At 42.8% G+C, this 26,344-nt stretch overlaps 1 protein-coding gene across 2 annotated transcripts in view; it reads left to right on the top strand.

Annotated features, from left to right (window-relative positions):
• Nucleotides 1–2,152: 2,152 nt before the first annotated feature.
• UBE2E3 (ubiquitin conjugating enzyme E2 E3) overlaps nucleotides 2,153–26,344 on the top strand; it is a 59,589-nt gene continuing 35,397 nt past the window's right edge. The window contains exons 1-3 of one of the 2 annotated variants that reach the window (XM_075756508.1): nucleotides 2,153–2,435; nucleotides 3,682–3,884; nucleotides 6,034–6,084. In XM_075756508.1, the coding sequence (XP_075612623.1) occupies nucleotides 3,691–3,884; nucleotides 6,034–6,084 (245 nt within the window). In that variant the 5' untranslated portion in view covers nucleotides 2,153–2,435; nucleotides 3,682–3,690. Of the gene's footprint in view, nucleotides 2,436–2,883; nucleotides 2,906–3,681; nucleotides 3,885–6,033; nucleotides 6,085–26,344 lie in introns of those variants that run through there. The other variant, XM_075756507.1, reaches the window with a different exon arrangement.

Below are 26,344 nucleotides of genomic sequence, written 5' to 3'. Positions count from 1 at the left end.
AAGTGTCCATCCTTTGAGACCTGATGTCAAATGAATGAACATTCATTCAAATAACCATCTGTTTATATCCACACGTTGCTGTAGTAAATCTGTTTAATAAGGTACAAAAGACTGGGAAAAAATAAAATCTAGGCAGGCTTTTCAATTAGTCTCTGTTAAATGGGCTTTCTTTATTTTCACTTTGTATCCTTAAAGCCACAGAAGCCACACAACGTGTAGTAGCTGATGTGGTGTGCAACCTTGACTTACTTTCATTCTGTAGATGCACACTCTTCTAGTACCTTTTTTTTGGACGCCTGTGTTAATTTTCACCTGAAATAAACAAAAATTTAAACACTTAACCCTGACTTTCAAAGCTCCAGCAAGCCTCATCTTGAACATCATCAACTGAAGAGAAAAAAAAAAGAAATAAAAAAAAGGCTCCCAGTGCTGACTGATAGATTTTTGATATTGCCATGCTTCCCTTTTACTAATTATGCCCAGATTGCTCATCATGCCAGATACTGTTTATGCTAGGAATTTTCTACAGCATACCTCAGGGGCAAATTGCCTGTAGTGGTGGTCTGGGAATTCTCTATAGCCCACTTCAACAAACAAACCTCCAGTATTCCTCCACATCACATCATTCAACTCTCTTGCCAAATCTTCAGCATACTTTTCAACTGAGCTACCCAGAGTAGGGTATTCCCTGCCACACTGATTGTTTATTCCCTCTAAAGCACAATACCCTCTCTGACCTCTTGATCCTACACAAGCTAAGAAAGCACAGTAGTTTTAAGTCATTAGGCTGTTGATAACGAAAGCCCTTGAGGTAAAAGCCATCCAGGCCAAAGCCCTTGTGCTGGACAGCAACGTTAGCCTGAGATTTCATGTAAATTGCACAAACATTTACAGTAATTGTTAATTCCTTCTCTGCTGAAGTCAGTTATCCACAACCTCATTTACTTTTCACAGAATAAATCTTCTTTTACAAGTAGACTTTATTGCCAGTAAGTTTGGAGTATTTACGTTATTTCAATTGGCAGACTGCTTTTACCACACGACATACTCTAGGCGTACGGCGAGAAAAGCTGTTCAAGTGCATTCATGATGGACCAGAAAATAAACTAAATCTCCACCCTATAGCATCTTCCTGCGACACCTACCGCAACTACTATCGAGTATCCCCTTTCCTCTTTCAAACAGTCAGAATTTGGCATGCTGGCCGCTCACAGAACAACTCCTAGTTCAGTTTTTAATCTGGAATACTCCTGTTAGGAGCGGCGGGGCTGCAGGGCGGCACTCCTGCTGCAGCGGGTGCAGCACCGTGTGGGACGCAGGCCCTCCTGGCACCTTGGGTCTCCTCAGCCCTGCGCAGGGCTTGGCTGGCAGGACAGCCGGTGCCGCCGCTCCGCGGCTTGGGCTCCCGCGGAGACACTACGCCAGACACGGGAGTTTCTCCAGTTCCCACGCGTGAAGATGTGCCAAGAGCGGAGATTTTTCGGAGGGGAATACGTGAGGGAAGCAACGGCGGGGTTAGAAACCACCGACGGTCCCATTCCTGTGTCGGCACCGGGCCGGCCTCCGGCCCTACCCTGACGCTAGGCGTGAGGTGCGAGGCAGCGAACGAGGTGCGAGGCCGAGGCGACTGAGGAGGCCGGCGGTCGCGGAGGCCCCGCGGCCCCCACCGGGGCGCAGCCGTTGGCGGGCACGGGCCTGGCAAAACCCACGGTGGTGCCCGGCAGGCGCCGGCGGGCTGGAAGCAGGAGCCCGTCGGGACCCGGGCTCAGCCGGAGGCCGCAGCAGAGGGACAGAGGAAGGGAGGCAGGGGGAGAGAAAGGCCGCGAGCTGGACCGGGCCGAGCAGCCGTCGAGGGCCGCCCCCCCCGCCCCCCCCACGCGCGCGCGCGCCGCCGCTTTGTCCTTGCCCGGCCCGGAGCGCGCGCGCCCGCCCCCCGGGCCAGGGTGCGCGCAGGCGCTCTCCCGGCGCGGCCGAGGGCGCGCTCCGGCGGGCGCCAGGCGGGAGCGAGCGCCCCCTCTCCCCTCCCCCCCCCCCGCTCGCCGGGAGCTCCGCCGGCGGCGTCGCTGCGGCCGCGGGCGGCGGCGGCGGCGGGCGGGGGGGCGGGGGGGCGGGAGGCGGCCGGCGCCCCCTCCTCCGCCCCCCGCTCGGCGCGCGCGCCCGCCGCCCCCCGCCCCGGCCCCCCGGCCCGCCGCGGGAACCCGCGCCGCAGAGCGGGGCCCGCCAGCGCCACCCGCCGGCCGCGGGGCCGCACCGCGCCTCCCCCCGTCCCCCCCTGCTCCGGCTCTCAATGTTCCACACTGCCCGGCCACAGAGCCGCCGCCGCCGCCGTATAGCCCCCCGGCCGCCTCCGTCCCCTCCTCGGGCGCCGCGGGCCCGGCCCGGCCCCCCGCCATCCCGCCCCTCCGACCCAGCAGCGGGACAGGACGCCGGCGAAGGTAAGGGAGAGGCGGGCGAGGCGGCTGCCGCGGCGGCTGGGCGAGCGCGGTGGGGGGAGGCGGGGAGGAGGCGGGGGGGCTGGTAGAGGAGCTTTGTTCTTGTTTTCGGCGCTCGCTGCCTGGCGGCGGCCGGGGGCGCGGAGCCGGCCTGAGTTCACGCCTCACTTGGTGCACACGCACGGTGCGGTGCGGGGCCGGGCGAGCCGCCGCCGCCCGCCGCGCCGAGCCCAGCCGAGCCGCGCCGCGCCGGGCTCTCCCCACAAAGCGCGGCCGGGCGGGCGGGCGGCCGCTTCCAGCCCTGCCGCAGCTCCCCGCCGCGCTCCTCCTCGGCCCCCCCCCCCCCCCCCCCGCCGGCCGCCGGGGCAGCCCCCTCCTTCCCCCCCCCCTCCCCTCCCCCGGTCGGCGGAAAAATGTCGGTCTGCCTGGCGGAGCTGCGCGGGGGAGCGGCGGCGGGGAGAGCTGTGCAGAAGGTGCAGTTTGAATTATGCTTCTTCCCCCTCCGGCAGCTCTGTGGTGGCCAAATGCAGTTCTCGCTGCTGGCCATGTAAATAACCGGGACTGCTGCTGCCCGAGTTGCGTTAGATGCATCTTGGGGTTTTTCCCTTTTTAAAAAAAAAACCCCAACAACAAACAACCAACAACAACAAAAACCCCTCGTCCCCGTCGTGTGTCTGTTCCCCCCCCCCCCCCCCCCCCCCCCCACCCCCCCCCGAGCCCTTTAAATGCACAGAGCAAGTGTACATTTCCATCTGAAATCAACCCAAGTGTTATTGGCAATATGTTTTCTCAGAGAGGGGGAGAGGGGGGATCTGGCGTTTGGACCCAATAAAATGCTCTGCTCCAGTGTAAATATTTACAGGGTATTAGTGACTTTTTAAAAAACATTTTCAGTGAGGTCTGTTATTTACAATGTGTCATAAGTTATTAATGTTCATTGCCTAAGTACCCTGCTAAATCTGTCTCATGCCTTAGAACAAAGTCGACAATTGGCATATTGTTTAAAGTATGAAAAAAATGCAAGTGGGTTTAAAAAATTGGAAATATCTCTATTTTCAGAAGTGTAAGTATTGCTTTGTAGCTGTCAAACTGCAGCCCCTGGGGATGAGACAAAGAAGGATATTTTGGTTAATTTCTCAGTGAAACAGAGTTGTCACCGATGCAAGTGTTCTCTGGAACTTGTGGAATGGCAAGAGAGAGTCCTGCCTGTTGTATTAACTGCCTCTTTTCTTCTCCTTCCCCAAAAAAGTTCCCCACAATGTCCAGTGATAGGCAGAGGTCAGACGATGAGAGTCCAAGTACCAGCAGCGGTAGTTCAGATGCCGATCAGAGGGATCCACCTGCCCCTGAACCTGAAGAGCAAGAAGAACGAAAACCCTCTGCCACCCAGCAGAAGAAGAACACCAAACTCTCCAGCAAAACTACTGCTAAGCTATCCACTAGTGCTAAAAGGTAAAGACAGTCTGTAGTGGTTTGGCACAGTGTTTTGAGTCACGGTATTTGCGTTGCACTTCTCAAGACAGAGGAGTTCTTCGTGTAAAGCTGTGTGGAAAAGAGTGAAGTACCAACTTTTCTAGCACAGGAGCCTGCCAGGCAGTGACTTCATTAATGCAAGTCTTATTGGGGTAATAATTACACAGACATATCATACATCTTTTGAAGAGTCGTTTGAGAACTTGGTAACCTACAGGCTGGCTGGGGGGGCACCTAAATACGTTTAGTATTTGCAAAAATGCACAAGAGAGTGTCAGCTTTGGCTGCCTTTTTCAGAGTTAGGTGTCCGTGCCGAATTGGTATAGGGTGGAGTCCTCCTGGTGTGTGTTTTATTACGGTCTGTAGACTGATGACAAGCAATGCTCTTTAATTAAAGAAGTCACAAAACCCCAGTGGCTTCTGTGGGCGTTATGACTAGTTTTTCATGTCAGTGGACAGGAGAGCCTTACCCACCTTGAAGTAATGGGTTCATTCTGCAGTTTTTTCGGGAGAAATGTAGGCAAGTTTTCTCCCTTAGGATCTGCGGATTCAACCCATGGGGTTCTACTGGTAGCCTCTACCTTTAAATACCAAGATCTTGGGAAACCTTGTTTAGTTGTATCTGTTGCATTTTTGTTTGCATATAAGGTTACTGGCAGCCCAGCTGTCAAGACAATCGCTCTGATAATTTTCTGTAAGTTCAGCTGTGTGAAATAAGCAAACTTTAAATCCCTTGATTCCAGTGATCTTCAGAGATGAAACATAACTTCCCCTGGAGTTGCTTTACTTTACAAACATTTACAAATATCCTGTAGCAAGAAAAGCTGTAGAGTAGCTGGAGTAACTTCAAGCTTTGCTTATTCAGTGTGAATACTGTAGTTCTAACTTGTAGGAACACTTTAGTAATTTTGTATTGGACTTAAATTCAGTAAATACTTTTTTTTGAAATGTGTTAAAATTGCTGCAGAGTATGACTGGGTGGCTTTGATGACTTTTGAGCTTGTTAAAGAAACCCTTTGAAATAGGACTGGTTAAAGAAAGAAAAGTTCTGGAACTACTGTGTGGGCTTTATAATTTGTTATTAGTTATCTTTTTTGAAAAGTCCGAGATGCAGGCTTTTGAGACTGAGCTGCTTTCCCCGTCTTGCTTTATTTCGCTTAATTGTTGCAAGTCTAATTCCGTACATCTTGAATAGTTCAGTGTCTGACTGAACTTATTGGTACTAGTGCAAGGGCGTGCCAGAGCAGTTTCTGTTAGCTCATATTTTAACACTTGCTATTCACATGAAATTCACGGTACTGCTCGTATGGGTCCTCTTCTGAGGAAAAGTCTTATTTGATATTTTTAAGAGGAATTTACCAGGCGTCTTTTCAAATTACACCTCTTACGTACCTGAATAAACTGTTAAATTGACAAAAAGTTTTCAGCATTCCTCTTCTGGATCTTAACACCTTGGGAATGGTTCAAATAGAGTGAAGCTAACCAAAGAGTATTTCAAGTTATTGTATCACTTTTTATCATGTAAATACAGCTACTGTGTAAGGTTGGGGGAGGAAAGGCAGCAGAAGGTGTGGAGAGAAGCAAAGTTGGTCCAGGGAGATTATTCCAGTAACAGAGACAGCCTGGCAGATCTGCAAATCCACTTTTTAAACACACTGCAAAGTAGTAGGTACAATACTGTGAAAAGAGCGTGTCTGCTGCCAGCGCAGTTTGCTTCTTCAGCCTCGGTCCCAGGTCCGTAGCGCTGGTTTAGTCACTGTCAGATCTGCCTGTGCAGCCCCCCCCTTGCCTCATTTGCATATTAGCTTGAACAGAAAATCTCTCTGGTAAAAAGTGCTCGGATGTGAAAAAGAGTGACTGTTCTGAATACTTGTGGGAAATTTCTACCCGACTCAGTTGTAAGTGTTCTGTTTACATACAGCATGGAGCAGGAAAAAAGCTGCAAAGTTTCTCAGCTGTGGGATTTGGGTTATGCCTCTGAGAACAAAGAGGAAGCAGCCATGTTAGCATTACTGAAGGCAAAGCCAATCTTGCATTTAACTGCATGGTGGTAGAGGGCAGTGTAATTCCCTGATTTATTCTATAGACTATCTCAAATGCTTTGTGTCTGTTCTCATTTCACCAACAGAATCCAGAAGGAGCTAGCTGAAATAACCCTTGATCCTCCTCCTAACTGCAGGTATGTAACGGCTTCTTAAATTTTGGATGGTGGTAGGAGATTAATATGCTCAGGCTAACAAATGGGAAACTTAGTGTTTACGACCGGTGACTGTTAGACAAAAATTGCGTACAGCAGATTGCACAAGCATAGGGAACGTTTGATATTGAAGTTTGCTATTTTGTCTGCATGTTGGAGGCGTAGTCATTAGTGATTGATGTACGTAGTAAAGTGTATTCAGTTTGGTTTTTGCAGCTGGTCACTGCCTTCGTGAAACGTTAATTATACGAACTTCAAAATATGCTGAAGCTTTTAACTTAATGTCTGCATGTAGTTTGAACTGGCTTTTTGAGTGCCAGGTTTATAGAGTTATCACTTCATTCTGAAGCAAAGGTAAAGAACCATATGTGATTTTTATATGCTTTCTCTTAGTGTGTTGCTTAACAGTTAGATAAGCTGAAATATTGCCTTTAAATTTCTGTGTCTGTTGGTCAAAGTCGTAGTCTCTTGGTAGAGAATGTTTTTAAGGCAGCTCCCACCTCGGGAGACACTTCTGTTAGGTTTTAGAAAATGAAATTGTAAGCTTGGAAGATCTAGAGATTTAGTGTTACATAACGTGATGGTAACTGGAGTGCTTGATCTGTAGAAAAGTTAAATAGTAGCATAGCTAGCTAATTTCTTTAAATCTTTTGCATGTTTTACTTTCATTTAAAGGATGCATAAAAATTCTCATTAGTTGTGAGCATCCAGTGTTCAGATTTGCAGTAAAGCTACATTTGAAGTTGCTTTCATGTGATGCGTCTCAGTATCTGCAAGGTATCTTCAGATTAATAGCCCATGTGTAACAGCGAGCCTTGTACACATTTAAGAAATGCTGGAACTGCTTTCTGATTTTATATTGGAATTGTTTGGCTTTTTGAATAGTTGGAAAGGTTTGGTGCAGGTCTTGTGAATGCAGTAAAATGTGAGTTGTTCTCCTACCTGACTAGTCCATGAGAGCAAGGGGCTAACCAGAGCTGTGTTTTACTGAATTTGTGGTAAAGGTGTCTTGCCATGAGCACTGTGCTGTAGATTGCTTATGGCAGTCTGATGTATTTGCATGTGGGGTCAGTGGGTCCCCTTCTTCAATAGAGGCAAGCTCTGTCAAGAGCACAAATGTCTGTTGGATTTGTTTAGGGTTTTTTTGGGGTGTGTGATTGTTTAATTATTTAGTTATTTAATAACTTACTGAGATCTAGTTCTGTGTTGATGATGCACTTTATACTCGGATCCTCAAAGGAAGCATAGTAGGAGAGCAAGTATTTAAATGAAATAGAACACCAACACTTTGCCTTATTGTTGCTAAAAAGGTAATTGTAGCGGTTTCCGGTACTGCAAGTTACAGCTTGGCTTTTAGAAGGAGAAGCCTCCCCCCTCACACTCTCCAATACCATCTGATACTTAGCTCCTTGGGAAAGCCTGTTCCTCTCATATTAGCACAAGAGTATTGCAGAGAGTTCTTCTGAGCTGGTACTACCAGATGCCCAGGAATGCTGTTGCGAATGATGAAAACCCCCCAATGTGTCTAAAATTATTCAAGTTTCTTTCCTACAGAGTATAGGGGAGAAGATTATTTTTTTGCCAGTGAGGAAGTCAGTGCTTCTGTTCCCATAAGTATTTTTAAGAGGAATGTAACCCTTTTACTCAATAGCAGCTGTATGATGAGTGCATTTTTACCTTTTGCAAAATAAAAAATATTTACAGGAGATACTGGCCTCTGTAACAGAAATTCTGGGTTTTCAGGATGAACAGTTTGAACAGAGTTTCAGTGCCCGAAGGATTACTGTTACATTGGAATTGACTTGTTAGGAGGAGCCTTTCTGGTATCAGGAGGTAAATGCAGCTGTGCGTTTTGTGCAGAGCAGTTGAAGCTGGTAACACGCTTTCTTAAAGGGTGTAGTAGCACAGATTAGGCAACAGACTGACACAGCAGGCATACGACACCTCTTCATTGCTCGTCATGCAACAAGCAGCAGAATGCTACTTACTACACTTCTTGTAAAAGAAAAAGAATTTGTAAAAACCTGTTAAAAATCCTGTATAAATTGGGCATATCCACGTGTGTCTTAGAAATAAAAAAACCTCATGTCACAAGTTCTCCCAAAGACATTTCTTCATGCAAAGTAGTTTCTCTTCCAGTTCTAGAGCACACCCTTATCATTCGCAGCCCACGTGTTGCAGGATTCACGGAATACAACTGCCAACCGATGCTCTCGGTCATTTATAGCCCTTCTTGTTACTTGGCTACATAAGTGATAAAAAATTAGCAATTTTTAAAATACGATAATGGCATATACAAAACATTAAATGTTACTTTAACTAACAGGATACAGTACAAATGTCAAAGAGTAGGTTGAACTCTCTCGTACTGTGTTAAACACTGATGGGTGCTGCCGCTTCTCACCGGCCAGTGTAACTCTATGTGGAGTCGCTCCATCAGAGTGATCTGAAGCTAATTTAGTTACTTTAAAATGACACCGACTGGTTGGACTGTGATTCTCATGCAAAAGAGGTGTAGGTTTCATCAGCAGTTAAATTTCCCACAGTCACATCTATTGCTGTAACATCTGTTTTTTAAAAATGCCAGAGCCCTGAGAGCGCCCCGTTCCTGGGTGTGCTGAGCAGGCCTGGGCTGCACATTAACTTCTGTTTTAGGCACTGGGATAGCAGAATGACAGGCACAGTAAAAATGTCTAAATAGCAGTTTTTTGCTCGCTTGTCTCAACAGTAGAAATTGATTTCTGATTCTGTTAATTGGACAATGAACTGTTAGAAAAATGGTGTTGTCACGCATCACGTTGTCATGTCTGTGAGCAGCGAATACAAACTGCATCTTGGGGGTACCAAGTATGAAACTTAATATCTTTATGCTGATAGCTTTAATCTTTAACATACAGTAATACTCTGAATTCCTGTGATTTCCAGAAAGATAGAATATCAAAACCAATAAAATGAGATTTGGTCTTAAGCCACTAAAGATGTTGGAGGGAAATTAAGTACTGCTTCTCCTCGTATTTTTTCCTGTCCAACAGAAGAGCCTGAAATGAGTCAGTTACTGTCCAACATATACCATGGCACTAGGACAGATAGGTAAACTGAGGACACAGGTGTCTGATCTTGGTTTTTCTTGCTTTTGCTGGCTTAACTCAAAGCTGTGCTACTTGGTGCAGTGTGCTGTATTTAATTCTTTTGTGCTTTTAATAGCATAAAGCAAAGCTAAAAAGGTCTTGGCCCTATTGCTCCTAGGCAGCTCAATTTCAAACCATGGCCAAGCACTTACACATACTTCAAGGTATGGAAGTGTGCCAAACCCCACTGTTACACATTCTCAGGAAAATGCTGCAAAGATCTTGCACGTAATGTGTGGTAAATCTGGGCTGCAGAGATGCTCTTAAACAGGTTTGACATATCTGGAATAACTATTTTCAGTTCATGGCATAAAACTTTAGACCAGAGGTCACTGCTCTGTGGTTAAGGTTATATGGAGGGCTGCTCTTCTGACCTGCCCAACTTGGAGGCTGCAGCTTAGGTGGAGCAGGGCACAGCTGGCTCCGACGCTTGTTCCTGGATTTTAGGGCTGGCATAAGTGAGGCCATTCCCAGGGGTACCGTGATTTACAGCAGTTTCCTTTAGCTGTTCCTGGCTGCCCTGCTGATCCACAATAGCAAGGATATGTACTCCTTGTTTTCTTTCCTCACCCCTCATTTCCATTCCAAAATTAATCGTTGTTCATCTCCGTGGGAAAGCTTTTGAAGTTCAGCCCAGTATTAAGTAAATTTACTAACACCAATGCCAGCTTAGTTTATAGTTTACAACCCATTTTACAACAAATCCAGTTTGGTATAAACTTTGTAGGGAATGAAAGCAAACACCAAAATTGGTGTATCCACTCAGAGCATAATTCATGTGGCTTAAAAAGAGGTGAGTTAAGATAGTGCATCTTTCCCATGCAAGTGGGAGAATTTAAGCGTTTTATAGTCTGTTGTGTCAGTCAACTTTAATCTCTTCTCTTTGTTAAAGATCAGACATCTGAAAGCAAGTGGGTAAAAAAAAAAAAAAAAAAAAAAGGCCAGATAAAACACGTGCCTTAGAGCACTGGTCAGAGAGACAACTTTTCTCCTTTGTAGCTGCTGGGAAATGGGATTGCTGCTTGGATCATCCCAAAGGCTCCCTGCTCTGTCTCATCCTCTAGCTAGTGAGTGCCTGATAGGTCAGGCACTAATAGATAATAGATAGATTTTCCTTAATAGGGATTACTGTCTCGATTACTATTTATTTTCAGGCCTTGTACGATAGTATATACTAATACGATTTATTGAGCAATACTACAAAAGGTAGCAGTTGATTATTTTACTGTTTGTAGCCTCTCTTAGGCTTGCAAGCAGGTTGATATTGAGTAGTTAATTTTTAGAATTATCTATCTTAAAATAACACTCCAAAGCATGTGTACTGAGCACAAAGGAAGCAAAACACGTAGGGGTTGGGTTTTGTTTTAATACTTCTGCTTCCTAGGGACTGCATTTGTCCCTTTCATTACTGCCACATCTTGGGCTAATTCTACGCTGCAGAGTGTTTCCAACCCAACCACGGTCTGAGTGTGACACAAAGAAAAATGCCTGCAAAACCCTGGCAGACGAATGCTATTACTGATTTAGTTATGGACCCATGAATCCAGATGTTTGTAACTGTCTCACTGTGGTTATTACCCCATCAGTGGGGAAGCATTGCAGTATGTATTTAAAGCAATATTGTGAAGGTATTCTTCAGACCAGCAATTTAAGGTCTTTCAATTGAGCTGTCTGAAACAATGAGGAGCAATGAACAATTGTGCTGGTGATGCAGGTTCTTCCACATGCAGAGGTAGCGCTGGATTTGAGCTAACGCAGCCTTGTGTTAGCGAGGAAGGTGCCACAGCTAAGCTGGTAGAAGCCTTCCTTTTGTTAACATATTCTATCTACTGTAAGGTTATAGGCAAATGTTTACTCTGCAAACAGTTGTGCCTGTTGAAGATGTTACTGCACAGCTGTGGTTTGCTCCAGTTCTGCCATGGAAGTGACTGCTCCAGTCAGTAAGTGAAGCAGATTCATGTGATTACTCCATAGTGCTCCCCAGGGAGGGCAAAAAAAAAAAAATCATCCAAGTTTGCTTAAACGGTTTAAATAGGTGATTCAAACTAACTCTGCTGGATTTTTCTTCCCTCCCTCCAGAGTAGGCATTGTTCACACAAAGCATTTTGTCAGACACACCAGGATATGAATAAGTCAATCCATTCCTTTGTCTCTCAAATGTAATAAGTTTCCATCTATCTTTCCTTTGTCAAAGCCAGGCGTTAGTTCTGTTGCTTTTTTGAAATCAGTAGGAGGAAGAATATTCTGAATGCAGTCAAATACCAGGCCCCTATACAGTAGCACAAATGTGTGCCCAAGTCTTCACATGTACTACTTTTTTTTTTTCCAGTCAAGCTGTTGACTTTTCAGATCAGTGGCAGTCCACCAGTTTTGTGTTTATTCTGTTAATTTCTTATTTGGCAAACTTCTTCATATTGCTAAACATTGAGTCTTATTGAGAGAGAAAAAAAAAAGTCAGTTTTGCTTGTTTTCACCTCTGCAGTGAAAACCCCAACTGTAAACACTAAATATTTCCCTATAGAAGGAGAAGTTGATTGAGGTATGTAAGAGACAGTATATTAGGAGTATGTGCACAAATGCCTGCGCTGAAGCTGAATGAGCAAAATTTAAAAAACATCACCCACAAAGTCTACGTGATAATGTATCTTCTGATAGATATGGTATACTTTTTATTGTCTCTCCATGGCCCAGCATTTTCTCACCACCAAGTGCAAGAAATGCATGCTACAAGAAAAGAAAGCTGAAGTTTGCAGAATGGTTCTGAGAACACAAACCCACATGATTATTTCTAACACTTCCTTCCCTATACAGAAGTTTGCAGTTGCAGTTACAAAAATACAATGAAGAGCGTTCACAACTCCTGTAAGAACGTTTGAAGTAGCTCTCAAGTGAATATTGAAATGCTACTTTTTAATATTGTCCAGCTCTGAACATAGTCCTGTGGTTCCTTCTAAAGCAATCCCTTCATTGGTAGTTGCTGAACATAAATCAGTGGCTCGCAGTGATTTAAAGATATGTTTATCTAGTGATAGCCTTGATTTATTTAGAATTATTTCTACTAAGTGTTTTCTTCCATTCTCTTTCTTCCCTCCTTTCTTACCGGAAGTGTATAGTCTAGATCAGAGTAGGAAGGACTGGTATAATTCAGCACAGCAATCAGAAGTCCGGTATTTTTGTGTTTCTGTCCATTTGTAGTAAAAGCCTGATGCTGCCATCTTTATGGGTGTAGAGCTTATTTGCTAGTAGTCAGTGAAACTGTTTAAGGGGTAGGGATGAAACAAATTTAGAAAGGCATTTCTGTAAAACATTTAAGTGTTAAGTAGAGTCAGAGTGCACTGTTATTTAACATGCTTTTATTAAAAAAATGCAACAGTAGAAGATTGTGTAACTCCTGAATGTTTTGAATTGTGAGAATATTTAAATTACTCCCTTTTCAGCTGAGAGTAGATGACAGATCCACTAACTCAAAATGCTTCAAGTTTTTTTTTCCCCCTGTGCTAGTATCAACCTCTTGCAAGCTATAAACCAAGTTTTTTTACCAACCCCCACACAGTGAATTTCTCATGCAAGTAATCTCAGTGGCATAATTAAGACAGGGTTATGCAACATAAATCAACATATCTACTCACAGGGGTAAGTTTTCATGCCTACAGATTTGCAGGTTAGGCACTTGTATAAGCGGTGTCCACAGTGCTGTCGTACATGCTCTTAAGTATCTGTGTCTTAGTCAAAAGGTCGTATAAATCTTTCACCAGTTTTCATTAGCATTACTGTCAAAATGAAAAAAAAAAAAATCATGGCTGTCTATCTACTCTAGAGTTGCAGAAATAGTTCAAATATGTTTCACTCAGCTACTGGTATTAGATAACTGATCCTCATTATGTCTAAGTTTTATCTGGAAATAATAGAAGATCCTGAGCCAGACCAGTTTTTTTTAACAATTCTTTAAGCATTGTTGCGCAAAAATTTGTAAAAAACCGTGAAGTAATGTGTCCTTAGACTTAAGGTAAAAATCTACTTTTCAAATTTCCATTTGTATAACTGTACAAAGGCTCTTCAGGCTCTGTGATAAAACTGATTAAAATATGCCATGTATATAGTTCTTTTTACACTCAATCTGTGCATTGCTTACTGCTGTCAGCCTGTCATATTTAGCTTGTGATAAACTGTATGTAAGGCAAGGTCCTAGCACACTGAATGCTTCCCCATCAGACTGATTTGTCTGTGTGTATCAGTTACTTTTCTTTGATCCAATCTTCACATTTACAGACTTGAGACACCTAATTTTAATTCAAATTAATAAAGTGCAAATATAAGAGAATCAGCTAAACTACATTAAACCCTTTATTTAAAATGAGTTGACTACTTCATGTAAAACTGATGTGCGGAGATTTCCTGGAGCTGGTGTAACTAGAATTTGCATAGATGCGGAACATTTCGAAACAGGTAATACAGACATCATGAAAAATACCTTGAGCATGTTTTCTGAGTTCAGGGCTAAATAGGCAGGAGCAAGGATACCCAGCTGCCATCTAGGACAGGAGCATGCATATCATTAAGCTAGCCAGAACTATGCTGTAACTTTAAATTGATGCCTTATTTTGAGCCAGTGACTGCTAGTGATAAACGAGCCTACTTGCATTAATTTGGATTAATTTTCCCTGTGCAGAGAGTGCACTGTTACTGTTACCTAGTTCAGGACTGTGGCTGAAGCAGTTGTTAATTTTATAGCACTTACTGTAAAACAGACTGGCCAGATCTTTTAGGAACTCACATACAGATTTAGTTGACAGTTTTGAAACTACTGTTGTAAGCATCACTTTCAGACGGTAATCAGGGGAGAGATTGCCTTGATGAAACACCAGGGTGACCTGTAGTTACCAGTGGGTCACTTTCAGGTTGGAAGAATTTGTGGAGAGGGTCTGTAGAGGACCATCCTGCGGTCATTAGTAATTGATGATTTCATTATTGACGTGGATCCTGGATTAGACAATATAAATATTGCATTTGCAGGTAACAGCGGGGAGGAAGGGGTTGTAGGCACATTGGAGGAGGGCAGGACTAGAATGCAAACTGATGTGGGCAAATATAGGAAGTGACCTTAAAAATAGCATGTAATTTAATAATGAGAACTGCAAGGCACAGCACTTTAGTAGGCATAATCAGCTGCACAAATCCATGGGGGAAAAAAGACTAGATGAGGAGCAGTTCTTCAGAAAAGGTATAGCCACTCTAAGGATCATGTGCTTTCCAGGAATCAACAATATGAGGCCATAGCAAGAGAAATAAATACAACAGCAGTCATAATAGGGGGATGTATTTAAGAAAAGAAAAAATAAATAAAACGTTGGAGCCATGGTATATAAAGTCATCCCATTCAGTTCAGTGCTCGTAAAGGCCAGCTGGAATACCTTATTCAGTTTTAAGCACAATACTGCAAAGTGACATGGGCTAGCTGGAAAGAATACAGATTAGAGGAAAGGAAATAAAAGAAAAGAGAAAAGAGAAAGCTCTTTGGATGCAGAGGAAACTTGCTGCAAAGGAAATAAGGCAATTGTTGCTAGTCCTGTCTGGTGGTTATGGACAGCATCTTAAATTGCCATAACGAAGATCTAATTTAGACATGAGGAGTACCTTAGCTATAAAGACAGTATGTGGAAGGAGGTGGTGGATCTGCATCACCAGAGGTTTCTAAGAACAAAGTTCAGGCAAATGACTGGCAGGAGCAGTTTAGATACAGTTGATTTTATCTTTAAGCAGGAAATGGACTAAATGACTTCTTGAGGACCAGTTTGACCCAGCTATCTGTGATACCGATTTAAATGGCAATGTTAAAGGAAAGCTCATCATGAAGTGATTTTCCTCTAATTTAAAAACTCTATTTTGATCAGGGTTTTGTAGTATAATCATCCTGGAAAATATACAGGTTCTGTGATTTCAAACAACAACAGTAACAGCAATTATTAAAAAAGTCACTGGAAGTGCACAGGTTTTGTCCTGTTGTCAATTAAAAAAAGCAAATGTCTAGTGATTTTTCTGCTGATTTATTATATATCCCCTGCCCACACACACCCCCCACCCCCACTTTGACTTTGTTTTCATTTTGAGTACAATCCTACTTTCCTCGCACAAAGTTGTCACGTTCTGGTAAGTAGAAATAAGCTAGCTACTTGTCATCAATTCTCCAGAGGTAAATCACCTTTGTGAGAAACTAATAGCACCGGTTGTGCAATAGATCTTGATTTTTGAATCTTATGTGCTCTGTGCTTGGGTTCTCTGCTTTTGTTCCACAGGCACGTAAGTACCTCTAACACTGAGATAAACAAAAGGAAGGCACATTTTTCCCCTGCTTCATAGAGGCAGTTTGCAGTAGATATGTGAGCCCTAATGCATCTGTGCACAACACTCCAAATGGATCCAAGCACATCAGAAAACAGTTGTATAGCAGACTGCCTCTGACCATGGATCCTATCTCTAAGCACCCTCTGGAGTCAGGGCTCAGAAGATTGTAGTGAAAATGCAAGCAGCCTGGCATGTTTCCAGCTGATGAGTTAATGCTGCTATAAACTTCAGTAGTTCCTCTCTGAGGCATGCAGAAGGGTGCAGGCGCTGGGAAGGTAGCCAACAAAGGCAAAGAGCAGACGGCAAAGCTAAAGGCCAGCCTCAAGGATTCACAATGCGATTGTCTTTGAGGTGGGTTCCTCCCTTGCCAGAAACTCTTCGTGTAGCTTCAGTGGCAGGGCTGGAAATCAGTAAGCAAATTCAGTTATGCATTCAGTGCAAAGCCAGCCTGACTTGTGGATGCTTGATTAGCACAGCCCGAGCAAAAGTAGCTGTGCCCAGCACTCGAGCCACCCCATAACTGGATCAGCAGCACCCTGTGCTGCTGAAAGCCGGGGCTTCTCAACTACTCTGGGTCATTTCATTGAGCTTAAAGCTGCAGTGAGGCAGTTTAGGTTTGAACTCAGGTTATCACTTCACTCTGAAGCCCAGACATGGGAGTCATGAAAGTATTGAAGACAGAGTAAATCAGTAGAGCATCATCAGGTCAGATTCCATGGAACAAATGGAAAACAAACTGAAAAGAGAAACATTGGTGTTTTCCTTTCTATAAGGGAAGGTTAGCAGCAGAAAGCTATTTTTGTTTGTGATTTAAATAAAGCATTTAGACTGTAAAAGCTTAAGCAGAGCAAGTTTGGGAGAAAAAAACCCAAGTGTTACAATAGGTTAGTAGCTATGCAATAGGAGATATGTTCAGCTGATGGTGATTCTTGCTGTGAAGCCGCAGCTATTGTAGCAGACAATGGACAGCCAGATTCCTCCCTGCACACAGGCACCTTTTCTAACAAAGGACCTGTCTACTGTGCAGTCACCACCTGGGGTGTGCTCGTGCTTTATCTAGCTTTTGTCCTTCCCCCTGGTATCTCAACATCAGAGACCTCATCCAGGCTGGAGGATCCACAGGACCAGTGAAGGGACGGTTAGTTGACATTGAACTCTGTGTTATCATTGTACATCGGTGCCCGTCCTAACTTGTTCATAGATACCTAGTGTGTATCTGTATCTGCTTCATTAATATCGATGGCAGAAGCTGTAGTGTAACATTACAGATTTAGCGACACCTCCCTCTACAGACACCTTATGGGCCCAGTGAACCAAACCCATTATGCCAAAACCCAGTTTTGTGTTTAGAGTTTTGAACTTCAACATCTTGGGTGAAAAAATGAGATTGGGTTTAATTTCTAGCCTATAAAACAAAAACAAAGAGAGGTCTTAAGAGACTAAAATCAACTTGTAATGAACGCTGTAACAAACACTATATTCCCATGGAAGCAAATTTAAGTGATCTAAGTTACACAGCACAACCTACTGCATATTAAGCATAGTCTGAGTGATTAAACAAACTCCTTATGCAAAAGGTAGAAATACTATACAACCTAAAATTCTACAAGCATGATTAAACAGTAATCAAATCTGAGAGGGTGATCTTCACATGATGAACTATTTCAAGCACAGTCTATGGCTGCAAAAGTGTTTGGTTTTCTGATATTTTGTATGATACCCATGCAAAATTTATACAGCCAGGTAGTGCCTAGCGGCATGTTCCTTTTCCTCCACAGAGTGCAGGGATTACTAGGGTAGTGTGAAGAGTTGCAATAGCAACCTGGCTACCTCATCTTTTTAGTTTGGTTGGCCTCTTTTTTTTTTTTTTTTTTTTTTTTTAGTAACTGAAAGCCAAAATTACAGCTGGTGTACCCACTGACACCAGAGCAAACACACAGTAACTTAGTTTCTTAAAAAAGAAACAAGTTACTAAACTAAAAGGGACATCACCAAAACAGAGCAGTGATTTGATAATATACAGTACCGAACCTTAAATAGATCACTACGTGGAGAAATTAATTACTTCCTAGAGTCTCTGAGAACAACTACAATGAAAGCATTTTTCTTTCAAGTGTTTTGGTTGGCTGTTTATTTTTCATGGTAATACCACAGACTAGCATTATTTTAAGTCTTTGGGTTTTGTTAGGCCTGCTTGGGTTTTTTTGTCTTAGGAACAGAAGAAACAAAATAATTTCTTATCAGTTAGAAGGCAAGCTAATAGTAGTGGTTGTTGATAGTAAAACAAGTATTGTAGGCTGAGCCCGGTGTGGTTCTCCCAGATACAAAGGGCATTCTGGGTGAAGTTCCCATACAATGCCAAGTGTGCCTTACTGGAAATTAGTGAAGGTGGGGCCAGGGATGGAGGAAATAGAGATGTGAGCTGTGTTGATCAGATAAATGTTTTGTCATCACTTTTATTTTCTTTCTGTACAGAAAGCAAGCTCTGTAAGAATATGCCTTCAGTTAGACTTTGGTAATTCTGATCTGGGCAGAAGGAACTGGGAACTTTACTTCCTGTGAATTGCTCTTGTTTCTTTTGTGTGATTTTTCAATGCTTTACATACAATGTCTAAATAAAGCTAGAAATAATTATTTGCTGAAGGTCTAATAAACTGAATTTGGCCTGCATTGTGTGATGGTGACTCTTACAGTTCTCTGTAGTGTTCTCTGTAGGTTCTGCAAGTTGATGCCAAGGTATAGAAGCACCTGTGAGACGTTTTGAACTTTTTCTGTGGAACCATGAGTTTATAGCACTAAAGCTGTAGTTAGCAAATATGTAAAGCTGTTTGCAGTAGTAGAATCTTTAAAAAAGTATTAGAATGTTGAAGTGGGAAAAAATCCCAAAGTTGGGTTTTTTTCCTTTTTAACAGTTAAAAGGATTGCTACTTTAGGCACTTTCCATTAGGCAATTGTTGGCTTGAGAGATGGAAAAGGTTTCTTCTGCTTTAGCTAACCTTCTTCACCTTTAGCCTTCTATCCCCTCAGACACCACCAGTGAGAAATCACATTACTCTTGGCTTGTTACTACAGGTATCAAGTGTTCTCAGATTCTCCTTAAAGTTTCTTTCTATCACTTTCCTAAGGGGAATTGGTGGTTGCAACAAACTCTCTCCTGTTTGGGATGTGGATGTTTTCTGGCTCAGTGCTTTGTTTCAGGTGGTGGGCGCAGAGAGGCCCTGTGGAACGTGTAAGTCCTGTGCCCTGCACCAGCCATGTCTCAATCTCTGTGGCAGGGTCGTCACTGCGCTCCAGCACAATTCAAATGCTAGAGAAGCTGATGCAAAATTCTAGATTTTTTTTGTTAAATCTGCACAGTGGCACCTTCTGCTTTGCATGCAACAAGGTTAATTTTGTACCTTGTATGCTTTTATCTGGATTGGCGCTTGATGAGAAAAGTTGAAGCATGTGAAGGATGGAGTTAGACAGAGGGGTTGTGGAATGGGTCAAACATGTTTGCTGGCTGCTTGTGTTCGGTGATCACTAGTGAAACAGTTACTTGCTGACATTTTAATTCTCACACTGAGATTTTATTAGAAAACTTCTAATTCCCTGGGTCCTTATCCCATTTAAGCATGGGGGGCAGTTCTATAGTCTGAGGCAGATGAAGCTTTTCTAGCCTAGAAATCATAAGCCTAAATTAATCTGTCCTTGCAAATACCTAGACTATATGCAACATTGGAAAGATAAATCTTTGAACTTGGGACCCAGCTTTCTGGATTTCTCGACTGCCCAGTTCACACGGCTGTGGGCACATCCTATCGTTGAGTTCCCTGGTGCGGCGCTGCCGACTGACACAGCCCGAGTCCCCGCAGGTGGTAGGGCTGTGTGCTGGCAGGTCGTTCCCCTCTAACCGGTACCTGCACCTTCTGCAGGCTGCCGAAGTACAAGATTGAGCCATTCCATGAATGAATGTGACTCCTCATCCTGTGGGATGCTATTTAGGCTGTTTGCATTGCCTCTGAGTTGCTCTGTGTGCTGCTCTGTGTTGTTAGCTGAAGAGCAGGCCCTGCTCGATATTTGTGCTGTAAATGACTACTGCCTGCTTTTTATTCAGGCGGGACTGTAAGAGAGGTTTACGTAACTCTCTGCTTTGTTTTCTGACAAATGCAAATTTGGTGTGCTTAGTTTTTCTTTACTCCTGTATTCAGATTCTGCTCTTTGAAGAGTAAATGTAAATAAAATCTCATATCTGGATTGTCAGACTCAGCTGTGCTTGCATCCTCTTTTTGTTTTTAAACATGGGAGTAAGGAGAGAGGAGTGACAGTGAGCATACCTCTTCCTACACCTGAGATAAGCTGGATACCTCCCCTCTAGAATCCTCCATCCAGGCTGGGCAGCTTTCCAGTAAAGATGACACGTGCCCACCAGTGTGATAGCAGCTATTTTCAGGAGGTGGGGAGATAAGTGCTGTTTGAAAAAGACTGCTGCACCAATAGAAATATCACTTTGGTTTTCAGCTTCTTGGAAGTGTGCAAAGAAGAACAGGTAGTTACAAGAGACCGTATTGCCCCAGGTCTTAGTGCAAATCCATTTATGCCCAGAAGTGTTCCAGGTTTGTTAACTTTGAAAGAGCCGTTGACTTTTGAAGCCTGAAGGGAAAAAAAAAAGCGCAACACTGAATTGTCCATGCAGTGCACTGAGTGTTATTTCTGAAAGTAATTCTGTTGATCTTTTTCTGAAGTCGGTTGCTGATCACCAAACTGAGGGGTCAGTTCTGGTTAGGTTTGCAGTAGAGGTCATTAGGAATGAATGCTTGACGAGCAGCGTCTGTGAGATGCTGGGCTGCAACTGCTTGTGCTTTCCATATGCAACATCTCTGTTCGGTACAAAGTCAGCTGGCAGAGTGCAAAGCACCGTGAGTCATCCTGGCACTGCTGGAGTGTGTAACTACAGTCTCTAAGTGAGGTGCAAGCCAGACCCTGGATTTTATCTGGTCTGTATACAGAACAGGACAGAGAAACAGTGCAGAACAGGGCAGAGAAACACACCTTTGCACTCTTCTGTCCTAGGGTGGGTGTATAACCTGCAGTATCTTGGATGCTCTTTGAAATTGCACCAGCTGCATGTGGTGCCAAGAGGCTGAAACTTCTGTTAGGAGCGAATGTGTTTTTGGGGTGCCCCAGCTCTGCTCCAGAGCCAGCAGCGCGGCACCAGCCAAGGGCACCCCTTGCTCCTGGGGAGAAAGAGCCTTGGCCCAGCATGCTAATGGTGTAGCCCTGCTCTGCTTGTAGCGTGACTCAAAATGACTGCGCTAATCAGTATTGTGCCACTCTGTCAGTCAGTAGTTTCTCTGATCTTTTTCTAGCTCTAAAATTTTAGTGTTGGAGTCCAGATTGCCACTGGAATAGGAATATGGGGAAAAAGATCTTCCTAAGTGAAGTTTGAAAGACAGAAGCTTTACTAAAAACCTTTCTGTTCTTATTTTTGGTGTCTGCAATAAGTTGTTCCTGGTATTATTAATTCTTCTGGCAGGTGGAGTTAATTTATTTGTGTATTAGTCTTCTTGCTGCTGGATGAATTATAGATTTAATTATGGTCCAGGTGCTCAGAGCTTTGCTGTTCTTCTAAATGTGAAATATAAAGAAAAAATAAGTCTGAGTAATTTTTTGGCTTGTTGAATAAATGTAAACATCAGCAAACCATGCCAGAGTATAAATAGAGAGGATTTACTTTGCAGAGAATGTTATTATCTACTCCAGGGTATTCTACTTTGTGGGGAGGATTAGTGCTCTGTATTATACTGGGACATACCTTTTTACAGCTACTGCTCTATGCAGTGGAAGATTAAAAACTTTTCCCCTACAATTCCTTGTATTTTCAGACAAAGTTTCTTTTGCAATTACAGCTGGTTACTAGTGGCCAAAGGTTGAATGGAGTTAACATAGTCATAACAAGAAACACTCCCTGGTTCCCTGGTAGGTGTAAATAAACTACCTACTACTTATAGTATTCCTCTTCATCTGTGTTGCTCAGTCTTTTCTTTTCTGCCTGGCACAGTTTTATTCACAGTCCTTGAATGTTCTCATACTGCAAAGCTACTTATTTGTGTTTGTTTGTTGCCCTAAAACAGTTTTCCATCATACTTTCCCTTAATCTGTATGAAAATTTACTTTTTGGATGACATTTAATTCCATGAGAGCTCTCTCCATAACTGGCTGTTCACAGTCAGCCTGGAATAAAAATCCATGAAAAAATTCTTTTTTTACTGAGATTTCATAGGATATTTAGGCAATGGGCAAGTGTATGAGCTGTGTTAATTAACTGGGACTTACCTGTCATCATTCCTCTTTTGTTTCTACCTTTTTAATTACTGCCTTTCTGCTTTGTGGCCCTGAGTCAGAAAAAGCACACCCTACCTTTCTCACCTTTTCCAGGAAAACCCATGTGTGTTTAAATGCTTTTCTGAAGGGAGTGTGAATTGGCCCTGTTTCAGTTGCCACTAAACATCACTTGGCAAGGCCTATGGAATAATATGCCTGTGTGTCTGCTGCAGTACTGGGGACAAAATAATTTAAGACGATGCTTCTTTAATATATTTCACTATAATAATATGCCATTTCTACATGCAATAGCATGAAATTTTCAGATGAAGATCAACTGATTTACTCTTGCAATTGTCCTCTTATGCTCCTTTTAATTTGGGGGTCAGAAAAATTCATGTCATGATTTCATTTTTCTTTTTGGGGCTACATAACAGCTACCGTCAGGAGTCCACTGTTCCTCAGACAGAAGTAACATATTTGATGCATCTCCTGAGGAAGCAGCCAAAAGTGCATGTTCTGACCTCATCTTTAAGCTTTTTCATTTCCTTTACTGACACTTAATGAAGTTACTATCACAGCCATTAAAGATAATATCGTAAAAGTAGATTATGTAATTATTGCAATTTCTTGTTGTACTGTTTTTGGTACAAAGTCAAGTAATGATGCTGGTTCTTCGTTTTGGCCCAGTATTGCTCTGTTGCTCTGTTTGTTAGAGATGAAGCCAGTTTGCTCTGGTTGTTAGAGATGAAGCGTGTATTGGGCGTCTTGAGTTTGAGGTGGGTAAGGTGTTTGTTTTGGGGAAATCTGCATATTTTAGAGCACCTTGATGTTTTTATTTGAGATAAGACATTAGGTTAAATTGAAGGGATCCCTTTTTAATGTGTCTGTATTTTTCCCTTTCTCTTTGATGCTCAGTGCTGGGGATCATTTCCAAATATTTTGCTGATATCACTGGACTCAGTTCTGGTTGATTGGTCTTGACATTATGAAGAGCTGTGCAACTGTCTTCTTGATGTCACTGGTGCTAGTGGGCCTAAACGTGGGTTCTTATAATTTTTTTAAGCTCTCATGACACACTGCACCTTTTGGTTAGGGAAGGCACACACGCAATTTCTTAATTTGAATACATCTTTAATGTGGTTAAGTTTAGAATAAGATTAGGAAGTAAACTCTTCATAGGGATTTTCCTATTATAGAGCCTAAATTTAGCTTCTCTTTTATATAAGCGTAACTTTAGGTCATGAAGAACCTACACTTTGTGGGAGGTTTGTGAATGAATGGACTGGGGCTGCCAATGTATAGGCTTTCAAGTCCTTTACTCCAGAAGTAAATGCAATTGGTGTCAGCATGTTAATTTGATGGAGTGTGTTTATAGGAGGCTTTATGTAACTGTTGGGTGTTAACTTAAAAGTGTGTCTTCATTTGGTACATTTGTTCATTTGCTGTGTCCTTAGGTTATTTAATAAAACATGCAGTGAAACGCTAGAAAAGCTCCTGGACTTTGTCTTCCAAACAGCTCTTGCTGTCAGAGTTAAGGTTCTTCATGTCTTAAACAAAAGTCATTCTTTACAGCAAAAGTGTGATTCTGAAGAGTTATTTACTCTTAATGTATTACTATATATTTTTATTTTAAAACGGAATTATCTGGATTAGGGCTTTTCCTGGTGTTGCAAGTCAGACTGAGTGCACTGTAATTTCTGGAGATAAGAATGGTACTATATAAAATCCTTATTAAAATAAAAAAATATGCAAAGAAACAATTCAAGACAGTGCCACACACTCCTCAAATTCCCATTGTTTCTAATACTGACAGCCTTTGTGGGCTTCACACATGTAATTTTGTGTCTGGCCATATATAACTGCTTTCAGTGGTGTAGTGCATTAAACAAGGTTGGCTTTGCACCACTGAATTGTAATCAGTCTGATCTTAGTATTACTCCTAAATCTTGGTTCTCTGTAAGCACACTATAGATGCTCCCTGTTTAGTGCTCAGGAACTCTTTCCTTGAAAATTGTGTGCCTTTTTAATGTGTCATGGCTCAATTATCACATTCGTTTTTGGCTGCCAAAATAGCCATATATATTGTCTCGCAAGTGACAGCCTGGGCCTTTATCTCTTCCTGGCTGTTTGCCAGCTGTTTAATTGCAGCCCTGTGTTTGCTGTGTGTCACATCTTATGGTGGTCTATTATACCCAGCTAAAACAATATTTTGAAAATGTTTCAAATGTAAACTAATTCTGTGAGACTTTACGTCCTGTTATTTACATGATCTGCTGAGGAGGTAATGTAGGTCATTTTTTCCCCCACAAATACGAACGTTTGTACCTCCGATCATCTCATGAATTTCTGGAGCAGAGAGAAGACAAGATGGGGATGCAAAAATGCATCTCTTCCCCTTGAGAGATGTAATTAAAGCCATACACTTTTCATGTAATTTCTCATTTGTAGTTTCTGAGGCATTTTTAAAGCCAAATATTCTCTTTCTTCTGCCCTTCAGAAAAGAGCAAGCATACAGAAACTGAGCTGAGATCTCAATGGGAGTAGCAAAGCCTATGGGCCATATCTCTGCTCAAACAGATACTTCGGGTGAAGACAATGTTGGGGTTTGAGTGAATGGTGTCTTAGAGAGGCAGAGAATGCTGCAGGCGCTGTACAAGCACGTTGCATTTGGCAGCCGCCTGCTTTCCATCAGGAAAGACTTAAGGCTCGTGTTACTCATAGCACAGCTGAACTACTGGTTTGTGTCCTGCAGCCCCATGGCACCTGGGGGATGGAGCCAGGCGGTGTGAAACCAGGATATCAGAGGGCTAAGCACTCTGCAGCACTTAAGTGTGCGGGGAATCCTTGGACTAAGTATGAATCCAGTCTTCCCTGCTCCTCTTGTACAGCTATTAATCTCTTGCTCACTCTCTGAAGAGCATATGTCTTGGAGAGTTTCAGCTCCTGGGTGAGATTCCTATTTGGAGCAAACTGCTTTAGCCTTGAAAGCAATGAATGTAGCTTAGCTAACATCCTTGGCTATGTAGATTTTTGGCAGAAACTTTGCTTTTCCAGTGCTTAAAGAAGAAATCAGGATTTGTTCTATTGCTTGTTTAATAAGAAGAATAACTGTTTAACAAGACAGGCATGATAAAAGTCTTGGGAAACAGCTTTGCAATTTTAGGTCAGAGGAATGCAGAGTAGAAGAGAGCTTAAGAAAGATCCCATTTTTGTGCAAAACACCAGATTTATAATTAAGTAGTAAGTGTTGGCTTTTTAAAAAGGAAAGAAGAAGATAGCCTGTAGGCAGGATTAGATATACAGGATTTTTCTTCTTAATTGGAGGGGAAAAGATCCCACCTAGCTAAAGCCATCTAGCATGCTGGAAGAGGTTTAATATTAAAATGGGCTTTTTTAAAAGGAAGTAAAATTCTTGAGTGCTCTTAAACATGCTTTCTGTAAAGTGTAATATTGTGTGTGAGTAAGATCATCAAGCGTGTGCATACATGTTTTTTTCTGGTTAATCTGCTAGAAAAGTTCTGGTAAATAACCCCCTCACACACCTTTTTCAGAAGCTGACCTGTTTAAGTAGGGTTACAAAGCAAGTATTAAATGATATTGAGGACAGGCTTGGGTATATATGGGGCAGCTGGAGTGAGTGGTTGCGGCAGTTCTGCTGTGCTGTCGCTGTGTGTCGTTTCAGGAAATGCATCAAAACAGTTGCTAGCATCACTTTGTTGTAGCTGGACCTACGTAATTCCAATAGATTACAATGTGACCACTTGATCTAGTGTCAAAAAAGGCCACTTTGCCATGCTTGAGTTTCTGCTTGACTAAACTCTTCTCTGTTCCATTAAGCTTTCATCTAAAAGTCCTGTATTTAGTATATTTTGCATGCGAGTTTCTTATGTATCTCAAATCACTCAAATTACTTTCTGGTGAATCTGAAGACATCATTGACTGAGTTTTTAGTATGCAGATAAAGTGGATGCTGAAAGGTAGCCTGACAGAAATCCTGATTCTGTACAAGCCGCCTGGTTTGATAAGGCAGGTGTGCATGTGTGCCGTTGACATGGAGACTTTAGGCAGCCCCCTGATGTAGATGTTTACATGATTTGTTAAGAAGTTGTTATTTCTGAAGAGTAGTTATAACACCCAGTTATAGATACCATCTCTCTGAAAACAATTGCTTACATGTTAGGCATGTTCATTACAAATTAATGAACCTTGGGGAAGTGAAGTGTTTGTTTGCCGTTCAAGGTCTTCAGGTAGCCCCGGGAGTTAGAGACAAGGTAGTTAAATCCCAGCAAGCCTTTCACAAAGCCCGGCGCGGGTAAAGCAACAATACCACTTATTCCTCACCCTCACGGCTGAACATTCAATATCTGCTTGACAAACTTTACATGAAGGAGGACAGGACCAGGACAGGTCACAAGAACGCACAGTCCGTACCCCGCTGCAGGCTGGTGAAGCCCTGAATGTTGAAA

The sequence above is a fragment of the Balearica regulorum genome, chromosome 6 (genome assembly GCF_011004875.1).
Source record: "Balearica regulorum gibbericeps isolate bBalReg1 chromosome 6, bBalReg1.pri, whole genome shotgun sequence".
Classification (NCBI taxonomy): domain Eukaryota; kingdom Metazoa; phylum Chordata; class Aves; order Gruiformes; family Gruidae; genus Balearica; species Balearica regulorum.
This window is presented reverse-complemented; position numbering and strand designations above follow the sequence as displayed.